This window comes from the organism of the source record quoted next, unplaced genomic scaffold (assembly GCF_019419815.1).
Source record: "Pyrus x bretschneideri cultivar Hongxiangsu unplaced genomic scaffold, Pyrus_bretschneideri_v1 Contig11, whole genome shotgun sequence".
Classification (NCBI taxonomy): Eukaryota; Viridiplantae; Streptophyta; class Magnoliopsida; order Rosales; family Rosaceae; genus Pyrus; species Pyrus x bretschneideri.
The window spans coordinates 6,902,223-6,915,187 of record NW_025999402.1 but is presented as its reverse complement, the minus strand read 5'-3'; the positions used below and the strand labels follow the sequence as shown (position 1 = coordinate 6,915,187).

The 12,965-nt window shown below is 39.8% G+C and overlaps 2 protein-coding genes across 3 annotated transcripts; both read left to right on the top strand.

Moving 5' to 3' along the window:
* The first annotated feature begins 3,154 nt into the window (after nt 1-3,154).
* Nucleotides 3,155-5,327, top strand: LOC125473901 (putative UDP-glucuronate:xylan alpha-glucuronosyltransferase 5). The gene is made up of 3 exons (XM_048577322.1): nt 3,155-3,199; nt 3,350-3,926; nt 4,402-5,327. The coding sequence occupies exons 1-3, from the start codon at nt 3,155-3,157 to the stop codon at nt 5,325-5,327; spliced, it is 1,548 nt and encodes a 515-aa protein (XP_048433279.1).
* Nucleotides 5,328-7,357: 2,030 nt separating this feature from the next.
* LOC125473668 (mitogen-activated protein kinase kinase kinase NPK1-like) lies at nt 7,358-12,673 on the top strand. 2 transcript variants are annotated; one of them, XM_048576864.1, is made up of 17 exons: nt 7,358-7,785; nt 8,162-8,203; nt 8,826-8,891; nt 8,973-9,083; nt 9,157-9,237; nt 9,351-9,416; nt 9,540-9,622; nt 9,809-9,890; nt 9,970-10,070; nt 10,280-10,319; nt 10,484-10,543; nt 10,627-10,676; nt 10,774-10,981; nt 11,074-11,313; nt 11,429-11,718; nt 11,801-11,868; nt 12,198-12,673. In XM_048576864.1, exons 1-17 carry the CDS (start codon nt 7,504-7,506, stop codon nt 12,299-12,301), a joined length of 1,974 nt encoding a protein of 657 aa, XP_048432821.1. In that variant the 5' UTR covers nt 7,358-7,503; the 3' UTR covers nt 12,302-12,673. The 2 variants fall into 2 exon arrangements, with proteins under 2 accessions (XP_048432821.1, XP_048432816.1); XM_048576859.1 differs by having other exon boundaries at nt 9,351-9,428.
* Nucleotides 12,674-12,965: the final 292 nt, after the last annotated feature.

Below are 12,965 nucleotides of genomic sequence, written 5' to 3'. Positions count from 1 at the left end.
TTTCCGGCAAATCGGCAAAGCGATGGCCGATGCCACCACTTGGGCTTTGTATCCCATCATCCCAGGAGCAAAACCCAACCAACCTTGACCCCGTTGGACCACCGTGGACGACGAATCGACGTTGGGAAGTTTTAGGCACCCGTCTTTGTGGGCAAAATTGACCATCTTCCGTCCACTTTTGGACTTCGTGGCAGGTATGAAAGTTGCTCCACTCACTGAGATCTTCATTTCTGTGAAGTTTGAGAATTTTTGGAAATAGTTGGATTTTCCGGCGAGTCGGGGCAGAGGTTGATAGTTGGAACCTAAATTCTATGTTAAATGTCTTGAATTCATTTTTGTCATTTGAATGACGTAGGTTGATAGTTGGAACCTAAATTCGTTATGATACGTTACTTGATAAAAATGTGAATCGATGATCCGACCGTTGGATCGTCACCAAAACTGGATACATTATAATACGTAATATTTAAAGATCATAGGAATTTATGGATCGGGAATCCGACGTACGGATCTTCCTGAATTGGATTTGTAAGTTAGTAAAATAAATGTTCACGGCCACTTGTTTTAGGCAATTGGCGGAGATCTGACCGTTGGATCGTAATGAAAATTTAATATGTTATTGTAGAAACATATTGTGGATCGGTGGAAGTTGCGGATTGGAAATCTGATATGCGGATCTTCCGGGTCAAGTTATACAGTGTTGTAAACCCTACCGTCGATCAAAGATCGACGGTTAACTTGTGGTCAATGGGTCTCAAACTATTTTAGAATGTCGTTGAGGTTGTGTTTTATGTGAATTACATATTCTACGGATAAGAGTTCTGAGATATGATTTGATAATTGGTCACAGGGACCAATCATTCAGGACGCCTCGATGCGTGCGCTGGAGAATCATAGCGTGGACTCCAGGTGAGTGCATATTTTCCTTTTTATCGTACATATTGTTGAGAGTTCTATCGACACTTTTAAATTGATTAGGCATATTACTTTCATATATAATTATTGTGAATGCTTGAAGTACCAATATGAACTACGAATGGCTTGATCCCTGTCTAGGGTACGTAGGCAGTCTAACGAGACGTTAGATGCAGCCATAAAATATTTGAGACAAAAGCCTTATTTGGGAAATTGAGTAATGCGAAGGAAATTGATAAAGACAAGTTTTAGTTTTGTGAATTAGTTAGTTAATTAGTGTTAATTGAGTTATTATGGATAATTATCCCTGAAAATAAGTAATTCGGGAGTAGAGCGTTATTGATTGCACATTTCACACCGTATTGTTTATAATTGAAAATGCTACAACATGGTTGAGTTTTAGATTGCATCATGGTATATCCATATGTATACTACTTGCATATAATTATTGGGAATGCTTTCAAGTGCAAAGGTGGACGCAGGACACCCAGATAAGCTTCAGGTGAGTATATGTTGATGTTAGTGATGGTAGTGAGTACGATTGTGTTGAGACATAGTATAGCTCATAAACCTGCACTCCGGTGTTAGTGCTCCCGCCCGTGGCCAGGGCACAGTCCTTCACGTGATGTTCACCTCCCGCACCTTACGCTCACCTTGGATTCAAGGTAGGTGCACAGTCCTGTCGTACAGACCACTTTAGGCGGTTCCGACTCGTAGGTGACCCGCGATTATTCGTCTAGTCTTCACATGATCGTAGCACTTGAGCGTATTTATTTACACCCAGTCCTGTCGTACAGACCACTTTAGGTGGTTCCGACTCGTGTGCAAGTATACTTATTGAGCTATTGGCTAGTCAGGATTGATGAGATATGGATAAGTCGTACAGGTCACTATAGGTGACTCCGACTTATATGCTAGCCATGATTGATGAGATATGGATAAGTCGTACATGTCACTATAGGTGACTCCGACTTATATGCTAGCCATGATTGATAAGATATGGATAAGTTGTACACGTCATTTTAGATGACTCTGACTGATATATCACTTTGTATTGATTTAGTTCATTTGGCCTACTTATTAATGTATGGTGGAGTTGATGGCAAACCGTGGTTTTGGTCATTTCTGAGTATGGTTTGGATATATGTATATATGTTGTACTGTCTTATGGAAAACGATACGACTTTTACAATTAGGGGCATTACTTTTAGAGAGGTAATAACTTTGGGAAGTTTGGTTTTATTGCTTACTCACACCTTCTGTTTGGTGCCCTCCAGGTTTTAGCTGCTGAGTTTGTATCGACAAGAATCTGTGGCGAATCTTAGTATTGATGGATAATTCTGAGGGTATGATTCTTAGCCGCACTACTGTACCTTACCTATGCTCTGACATCGCGTGTGATATGGGTTCGCTCCCACTCATAGCGCACTCTGGTACTTAGACACTTTTAGATTCAAATTTATTCACTTTTTCTACACTCTATCACATTTTATGGCTTCGTCACCTTCCAGGTGTCGGCCAGCACAGCTCGATTCAAGGTCCAAGTGGACTTTCTGGGTCGGGATGTGTCAGTTTACCTTATAAGCCTGTGTGAGGATAAACTATAATTCATATATGTTCTTCATTTTTTGGATCAAAGTTATCCACACGATTAAGGTAATAGTTTAATTATTTGGAAATTAAGTAAATATGGTACTAATAACATTTTTTCAGCACCGTAATATTATTGTGTGCATATATGTATTAAAAAATATAAATTCCATCACTGTTCCAACGGAAACAAATTTTTAATAAGCTTGTCGTTCTCACTTCATGTATCGTTGTATTCTTTACGATCTTTTAAAAAATTGAATATACATTTATGTTGAAGAACATTCACTTAAGAGTCAAATCTTCTTCTCTCCTCCCATGATTCTTTTTCTTTAAGTTCTCTCACTTTCAATAATAATAATTATGACCGAATTTATTAAGCATTGAACTCGTTATCTATGTCGTTGTAAGCATATATCTTTTCAAAGAAAAATGAAAATACAAATTTAAACAACGTTTTAAAAAGCTCTCCATACGCGCGTGGGGATGAAATCATACATATAAGCAAATATATCTTCTCCAACGTCCAGCCATGCAAACCTTCCTAATAAAACCCTTTTTCCATATACGTCAAGCCTCTCTCTCTCTCTCTCTCTCTCTCATACAACACCAAATACAAATGCTTTCTCCTTCACCAAATTATGTGAACATGGCTTCCAAGTTTTCTTCCTCCTCCTCCTCCTCCAAACAACGAGTAGTCCCCTTCGTTCTCTATCTATTTATTCTCTCACTGTTCATCCTATGCCTAATGATCTCGTATAATTTTCGTCCCACCGAGTCGAACAATTCAGCTACCAATCGACATGAACAGGTTATCAAGAACAAAACCGAGAATGCGAACTAGTTCGCTGCCATTTCCAAGCGATTCAAAATCAAGGGCAGAAAAATTAAGGTAGGTTTGGTCAATGTAGATGAACATATTCATCGTCAGCTCCGTGGACTATCAGATGTAGAGGCAGTCTCAGTGGCATTCGAACGCGTAGCTAGGGATCGAAAATGGGAGGCCTATTTTCCCGAATGGGTTGACGAAGACGAGGAGCGGGGGAAACCAAAGTGTCCGGAAATCCCAATTCCTAAGCTGGAGAATTACGAGGGCATCGATGTGGTACTGGCCAAGGTTCCATGTGGAGCAAATAGGACGAGTGACAAGGAAGGGATTAGGGATGTGTTTAGATTACAAGTTAATTTGGTGGTGGCTAATCTAGTGGTGGGGAGAGGGTGGATGAAGCCTGATGCTCATCGGACGGTGTATGTTGTGTTTATCGGGGCTTGTGGACCGATGGTGGAGATTTTCAGATGTGATGATCGTTTGATGCATAGAGGGAATTATTGGGTTTATAGGCCTAATATTGTGAGATTGAAACAAAAGGTGCATATGCCTTTTGGATCTTGCCAAATTGCTCCGGGTTATGCAGAAACAGGTACTGATTAACTAACAATTTACTAGTTTAATCACCATTATTATGTTCGTTACTGTATTCTTTGTTCCACTTTGTTTTGTGAAATTTCAATTCAGTTCATAGCACGGTACCCCTAAACTTTAGTTTGTGCGAATATCCTTTTGCTGTTAGTCACGTCAATTATTCCATCAAAAGTGAGTTATTTTCATCCATTTTATAGTAAAAATGTAAGTTTCAGTCTTTATTTTTCGTCTCAAAATTCAATTATCAAAATTCTAAGTACTACTTTTTTGTGGATGTACCATTGTGATGAAATTGACAATTTGGGGCACGAATAGATAGTTAGGGAGGCTCAACAACAAACTGAAAGTTTCGAGGACAAAGTGGAACAATGGCGAAAGTTTAGAGTATTGCTAAAGTCTATCTAACTGATTTTATATATATAAATGTTCACGAATTATTTAGGCTGGTAAATTATTTGAATCTGTTGTTGCAGGCAGAGAAATCTGGAGAAAATACATGTTAGAAACAAGCTCATGGATTCCATACGAGAAGCGTAGACTTGCCTATGTCACAATCCTGCACTCCTCAGAAGCCTATGTGTGTGGTGCAATAGCCCTAGCTCAAAGCATCAGACAAACCAACTCCACCAAAGACCTAGTCCTCCTTGCGGACGACTCCATCACTCCTAAATCCATCCAAGGCCTAACCGCGGCCGGATGGAATATCAAGCGAATCCAAAGAATCCGAAGCGCATCTGCGCAAAAAGGATCCTACAACGAGTGGAACTACAGCAAACTCCGGGTGTGGCAGCTCACGGAGTATGACAAGGTCATTTTCATCGACGCGGACCTTCTAGTCCTCAAGAACATTGACAGTTTCTTCGTGCACCCGCAACTGTCAGCCGTGGGGAATAGCAAGATGTTGTTCAACTCCGGCTTGATGGTTGTGGAGCCATCGAACTGCATGTTCGAATACCTAATGCGAAAATCGTTCAAAATTGAGTCATACAACGGCGGCGATCAGGGTTTTTTGAATGAGATTTTTACTTGGTGGCATAGGTTGCCTTGGAGGCTAAATGCACTAAAATGTTTTGAGGGACCAAATGCTGCCAATCATGAGATGCCTGAGGACCTGTATGCATTACATTACTTGGGGTTCAAGCCTTGGGTGTGTTACAAAGATTATGACTGCAACTGGGAAGGGAATGGCAGCAGCGTCTTCGCGAGCGATTCGGCTCACGAAAAATGGTGGAAAGTGTACGATCAGATGCCAAAGGAGCTGAAATCTTACTGTGGTTTGACGAAGAAGATGGATGAAGATTTGAAGAAGAGGAGAGTGAAAGCAGCTAAGGCTAATTTTTCTGATGGACATTGGAAAATTGAGATTAAGGACCCGAGACAGCATCATTTATATATGTAGTCCGTGCTTTTATTTTGATATAATTTCTTGTGTACTTAATGCAATTCTGTTTGGTGTATTGGCTTCCAATGAACAAGATACAACAATAACCAATCTCATTGAGAAAATTTTCACTATGACTGGAACACGTGTACGTGGTATACCACGTATTTTTATGTAAGCAGTGAGAAAATTTAAGTTATTAACTTTTTAACACACAGTGTATCATCTCGTGTTCCGGTCACACTGAAAAATCTCTCAAGCTTATCTCACTAAGTGGGATCGGTTTTATGATTTTTAGAATATCAATGTGTTTGGTTTTGCGCCAGGTGTTTCGTTAACTCCAAGTACTCCATATCTCTTTTTAAAGTCTCTTTCCAAGTCTTCTTAGGTCTTCCTTTACTTCTTTTGAGTTGAGCCCCCTTCTCTCGACTAATAATTGTGAATAAATACCAGAAGTAATTTTATTTATTTAATTCAAAAGATCAATGTCGACTATATTGATACTAATGAATTACGTTAGCTACTGAGAGCAAATGCAAAGGATTATAATGCAACGTACTGTCTCATTCAACTATATTTATTTCTTGTAATTTATAAACTAAAATAACAAAGAAAATTGTCGAATTAAAAACACAATGGCTAAATTGTTTAATTGACGAACCTTAAATCACAAATATTTTCAAAATTTCCAACTTAAATTTTGGATGCATTGAAAATTAGAAAATAAACGTTTTAACTAGCAAACATCATGCCATATATGCTCCCCATGATCCATTTATATAATATAAAGCAAGCCGACCAAACCATGGGTTACCTAGTAACTTTTCCTTAGCTTTTTTGGTTTAGTTTGAATAGATTTTAGGTTGAGCCCACCCAAATTGCTCCTGGAGTTTAGGATAATGATTTAACATTATTTCGTTTCAACTTACACAACAATTGGCTGAGAATAATAATTTTCACACTTTTATTTTTTCATTTTTTTAAAATAAAGAAAAGAAAAAAAAACGAGAGTGCAAATGAGTGAAAAAAAGTGTGGACGTCACTTTCTTATCTTTTATTTTAAAACGTAAAAGATGAAGATTAAAACCTTATACATATTCTGGATATCTGACATAAAAAAAAATATGTCAATTTTGTTGGCAGAGAATAACTTGTACAAAACAGATTCAGTTCTATATAACTTAAGTTCATGTACAAAAACTTATAGGTGATATTATACTATTGGCCTGAATTTGCCGCAATAACGTCAGATCTATTTTATGAAAGCCCTCTTGTTGGGAGACAAAATAGAAAAACTTAATCATATAGTACCTGTCACATCCCGGTCCGGGGCGGATCACTTTCCGGGCCCACTCCACCACCCTAGCACGATATTGTCCACTTTGGGCTTACCATTCCCTCACTGTTTTGTTTTTAGGAACTCACGAGCAACTTCCCAGTGGGTCACCTATCATGGGATTGCTCTAACCCCCTTCTCGCTTAACTTCAGAGTTCCTACATAACCCGAAGCCAGTGAGCTCCCAAAAGGCCTCGTGCTAGGTAGAGATGAGAATATACATATAAGGATCACTCCCCTGGGTGATGTGGGATGTGAAAATTTGGTATCAGAGCCTAACCCTGGCCGTGGTGTGCCGACGAGGACGTTGGGCCCCTAAGCGGGGTAGATTGTGACATCCCACATCGTCTAAGGGAGTGATCCTTATATGTATATTCCCATCTCTACCTAGCACGAGGCCTTTTGGGAGCTCACTGGCTTCGAGTTCTCTAGGAACTCCGAAATTAAGCGAGAAGGGGGCTAGAGCAATCCCATGATGGGTGACCCACTGGGAAGTTGCTCGTGAGTTCCTAAAAATAAAACCGTGAGGGAATGATAAGCCCAAAAAGGACAATATCGTGCTAGGGTGGTGGAGTGGGCCTGGGAAGTGATCCGTCCCTGGCCGGGATGTGACAGTACCATTTTAACAAAAATAAACTAGAGAGGAAATGCATATTATTTTATTTTCATTTGTTATTATTATTATTTTTCAAAAAACTCCTCCACCTTTTCCCTCCTCTCTCTCTCCTCTCTCTCTCCTCTCTCTCTCGCTCCTCCCAAGTTTCTCACTCTACTCTGCCGACCAAATGAAACCCCAAATCAACAGGAGAACGTAAACGCTCTCTCAATCAAACCGCACAAACACTCACAGAGAAGGAAATGCAAGATATATTCGGATCAGTCCGCCGATCACTGGTGTTCCGCACAGCATCGGACAACGAGGACTCCCCAGGAGGAACCCTAGTCGACAGGATAAATTCCTGCATTCGGAAATCCAGAGTCTTCTCGAAGCCCTCGCCGCCGCTTCCATTGCCAGCAATGGCGAAGGAAAACGCACCTCCGATCCGGTGGCGGAAGGGCGAGTTGATCGGCTGCGGTGCCTTTGGGCGTGTGTATATGGGAATGAATCTTGATTCCGGAGAGCTTCTTGCTGTTAAACAGGTCCACTTTTTTTTTTCTATTTAGTTTTCTGCTGCTTTCGGCATTGTTTTTAGGATCTGAGTTTGTTTCTGCTCTTTTCGGTTGTTAATTCCGTCTGGGTTTTGCCAATTTGTTCTGCTTTGCTTTGGGTTTCAAATTTTAAGCTTGATTTTATATGGATTTTGGTCTGGAGTTGGTGCTGGAGCTGTTTCTAATCAAATTGGATTTCTCCCAATTTTCGCCTCGGAGTTGATTTTCGTTGTAGTTTTGGCTAAGTTTTGTTTCTGAGTTTGATTTTTTATTTATGATGGAGTTTTCAGTTTACTAGTTTCATAGCTAGCTTAGTCTGGGATTTGGTTCAGAGTATGATCCTGATACGGTTGTTGCTTCTTTGCAGGTTCTGATTGCGGCAAATAGTGCTTCAAAGGAGAAAGCGCAGGTTTGAATTGAACTCTTGTCTTACTGTATATTTAGGTTTTTCAAGTTATATATGCCAAGAGTTATGGTGATTTTGATGCTGAGGATCAGTATCGAGTCTCCACCACCTCTCACTTCCGTTAATGCACATAGTTGGATGAGCTCAAAGTCAAAGATCCTAGAATTTTGGAGAGGTTTCAAAGCTGGTCAGTTTTCAGACCCCTTGATGCTAGCTTGCTATAAAAGGAAGCGTACTTCCATTCTTGGGTATTCACAGGATGTGGTGAGTATTAGGTGCCATTCAGGTGTGGGAGAGTGGGCACAAGTGTCACTCTAAGTGTATGAGCCTTTACGTGCCCATAGGAAGCAAATATAATGGATAGCTGCCATCTATTTTAGGTGCTTGTGCACGTATATGAGTTGTTTGAGGTGGATGAGGTGTATGAGTGGATGTTGTGTATAAAAAGTGTTACGAATTCTGTTTTATATATCTATACTTTGTACATTTAACTTTCAGCAACAATGTTCAGTATTTTTTGGACATCTAAAACATTTTTTGATGATTTTGCCTAGTATTACAATGGATATCTTATCTTTTTAGTTGCTTATAATTTGTTGATTAATGGTTTTAACGCTACAAGTAGGCTCATATCAAGGAGCTTGAGGAAGAAGTGAAGCTTCTAAAGAATCTGTCTCATCCAAACATCGTTGTGAGTAGGACTGCCTTGTGTCTATATCAGCTCTTGAAGTATAACACTTTTCTGACCCTGTACTTTGTTTTGGGGTTTTAGAGATATTTGGGTACAGTGAGGGAAGAGGACACCTTAAATATTCTGTTGGAATTTGTCCCTGGTGGATCCATATCATCGCTTTTGGGGAAATTTGGATCTTTTCCTGAGGCCGTAAGTTCTTGCCAACTAACTTTGTATCTTGTATTTGTTTTAAATTCTAAACTATACAATCTTTTTTGAGCAGGTTATAAGAACCTACACCAACCAGTTGTTATTGGGGCTAGAATATTTACACAAAAATGGCATCATGCACAGGGACATTAAGGTAGGGACCCCCCCCAGTGTAACTGCAAATGATATGCATGTAAAGAATGTTTCTCACTTTCTCCTGACCTTTTTCTTGTAAGTGCCTAATACGTATCTCCTATTAACTTTCAGGGAGCAAATATCCTTGTTGATAATAAGGGATGCATCAAACTTGCAGATTTTGGGGCATCCAAACAGGTCGTAGAGCTGGTACATAAATTTCTTGGCTTCATTTCTCTTTAGAGGTGTTGTATTATTTTTGTTATGCTTGGTTACTTGTATAATTCATTTCCTATCAAATTGAGAGGTGCGCTGTTGCAGGCAACCATTTCTGGGGCTAAGTCTATGAAGGGTACACCATACTGGATGGCTCCTGAAGTTATTCTCCAGACTGGTCATAGCTTGTAAGAACTATTACCATTGTAGCATCTAGTTGATTTCAAGCATGCTACGATTATGACATGCCTTTTCTCTATTATCTTGGGTTATCACTATGGTAGTGATTCCTAAATAGTGACCAGAATTTTGCATTATCTATTCGTTCTATCCTGGATAAGTATGAATATTGACATATAAGAATAACTCTCCAGCTCGGCTGATATATGGAGTGTTGGATGTACTGTGATTGAGATGGCCACTGGAAAGCCTCCTTGGAGCCAACAGTACCAAGAGGTAATTATTCTGTTAATTCTTTAATCTTCTAAGAAAGTTTTTCCTCTTGCTTGTTGCACTAATGGTATTGTTTTTCTAGGTTGCTGCTCTCTTCCATATAGGGACAACAAAGTCTCATCCACCAATCCCTGAGCATCTTTCCTTTGAGGCAAAAGATTTTTTGCTAAAATGTCTACAAAAGTATGCTACTGTTCTTGTCTTTTTTAAATCATTGTAATTGGAATTCACACTCTCCAAGATATGTGTTGCATTTACCTGTTCCATTTATTTTATAAATATGATTCTTGTGGAGAAATCAATTTACTCTCACATTCTAGATAGAGAGACAGAGGAATGGGTCAGTCGATGTATGATGTTCTGAGTTTATGTTTACTTTGGTCCTATGGCAGGGAACCACATTTGAGGTCAGTGGCATCTGAGTTGCTTCAGGTAAATTAAATCTCAATTATTTTTCTTTTTGTATTGGAGTTTCTTTTCCTGTAATATATCTTGCATATTGTCTACATCTATTTCAATTTGTTGGATTTGGCTGACAATGCTCAAGCCAACCCCTATATTTTAACGAGTTCTTACACTCTTTCAACTACGTGCAGCATCCATTCGTAACTGGGGAACATATGGAATCTGAGCCTGTTTTTCGTACTTCTGTCATGGTATTGAGTGAGGTGTTGGACAATGTTGTGTTTGTTTTTCACCATTTAAATCTTTTTAGTGACGCTTAACTTGCTATCATCAGGAAGATTCAGAACTTCGATCTCCATCGTATTCTCCCAACCTGCACACCTTGTAAGTATTACAATTATGCTTCTTTGGAACTTGCAAAATCAGAGAATGCTATGACTTTTTGGAGCCTTTTGACATGGTATCATCAATGTTGTTGCAGTGAGATGTCAACTTGCCCTGATTCAGATGATATGTGTAATTTGGGCAGTTTCCAACACTCAACTATACATCCTAACGAGTTGCTGGAAAGCAGACCCATTTGGGGAAGAAACAGCTGTGATGATGATATGTGTCAGATTGATGACAAAGACGATACTATGGTGGGCGAAGTAAAGCTCGGTTCTTCTTTGATGCTTGGCAACATCAAGGTAAATGAATTTGAGCCCTCATGAGTTATATAAGTTTTAATCATTCAAGAAATTCAGAAACTAACTGTTTGCATGCTATTCTGTTGTGTTAGAGTTTTAACCCAATGTGCGAACCCACTGATGATGAGTTGGTGTGCAAGTTTGGTGGAAATTTAGAAACAGAACAAAACGGAACAGATCTGGATACCACTCACCAAATTGATTTTCCTGCCGGAAACTCTGGAACAATTGGAGGGGGAGATAAAGGGTTTTCATTTCCTTGCGGTGCATCACTTGCGGAGGAAGATGATATACTTACTGAATCAAAAATCACGGCATTTTTGGATGAGAAGGTACAGTTTTGGTTGGAGTCAGGATTAGGTGTCTTCTATGTTTGTGAAGTCATACTTTCGTAAATTTTGGTTTGGACTTGATTATTCTGAACTGTGTGGTTGCTCAAAATCTCAGGCCCTAGAACTTAAAAAGCTGCAAACGCCATTATTTGAAGAGTTCTACAACAGCTTGAATGTAATTTGCTCTCCAAATTTTGCGGATAACTCGCCTAATGAACCCACCTCAAGGTACTTGAAATTACCTCCCAAAACTAGATCACCTAGTCGGGGAGTAGCTGATGCTCTTATTACTGGAAGCCCTGGGAGCAATGGCAGGCGCGTTTCAAATATTGGCAATGCAAATGTTCAAACTGCACAGGACATGCCATCTCCTCCACGCAGTCAGCAAGAGCCAGGCAGTCCAAGGTTAGTTCATGTCATTTGATTATTTTTCTCTTTCCTTTCTTGCTACCCTTTTGAGTAACTTGATATATGATACTTCTCACAGTATAAGCTCCTCTGAAAGAGAGAGGAAGTGGAAAGAAGAGCTTGATCTAGAGCTTGCAAGAACGCGAGGTAGAGTTTTCTTTTCCTCGTGTGGTTTCTAATTCCCACTATATAGGGTTATTATAGCAGCTGCCTTTTGTGTTAAAGTTTGAAGGACTGTCTGCATTCCAGGGTTACAACCATTTAAGATTTTATGTTGATTGACATAAATAGTCCCGAAGTTGTGGGATTTTGATTGGCTTTTGATTTGCCCACGAAGATTATATCTCCATAAATACATCTCGTCTGAAGTTTAGTTGTACGAACTAAAGCATATAAACCAACAAACCGTCTTATACGTAGTTTAGTGACCGTCACTTAACGTAAAATGCTTTTATCAAATTTCTGTGGTTTTGCAGAGATGATGCGCCAAGCAGGTGTAGGAGGGAAGACATCATCTCCGAACGATCGAGGTTTAAATAGGCAGAGAGAACGAACTAGGTTTGCTTCTCCAGGCAAATGACGTGGAAGTCAGTCATAGCTTCCTGTTGGGAATTCATCTTTGGAGTTGGAGTTTCAGTCTTAGCAGTAAAATGTCTCTGGTTCTCCGGCTTTCCAGAATCCAGCTCCACAGTGCTGCAACATCTGATTCGTCCAAATTCAATGCCTCTTTGTGCAACCACCTATAGTGGTATTGCTTGTGTGTCCTACAAAAGGCCAAGCTACTGTAAGCATGCTTGTATAAAATTGTTGGATGCGAATGTATTCTATTTGGGGCGGGGGAATTATACATGTTTTCGTGTTTGGTATCCGGTGCATAGAAATTGTATTATTGATATAGTAATCTGGATCCTATGGCACAGGATAGTATAGAATGCCACTTTTGATGTGTGCTTCTGATTTTAGTGATTGATAGAGAATGGTTCATGTTTGTAGTAAGCTCGGTCTCTCGCTCCCTCTCTCTGACCTAACTAGCTAACACAGTAACTACCCAGAAAGAACAGCCTATAAAAGGCCACCAAAATAAACTTGGAGGACAAGGAAGGCCGTCCTTGTTCGAACAAAAGCCAGGGAGAGTGGTCGTTCATGTCTAGACCACTGTCAACGAAGGTCCTCGAAAAGGTGTTCCCAAGCACCCCTCTTTCGAGCGTAGGCCCTCGAGTGTAGGGGTGAAAGCTCTTAACCAA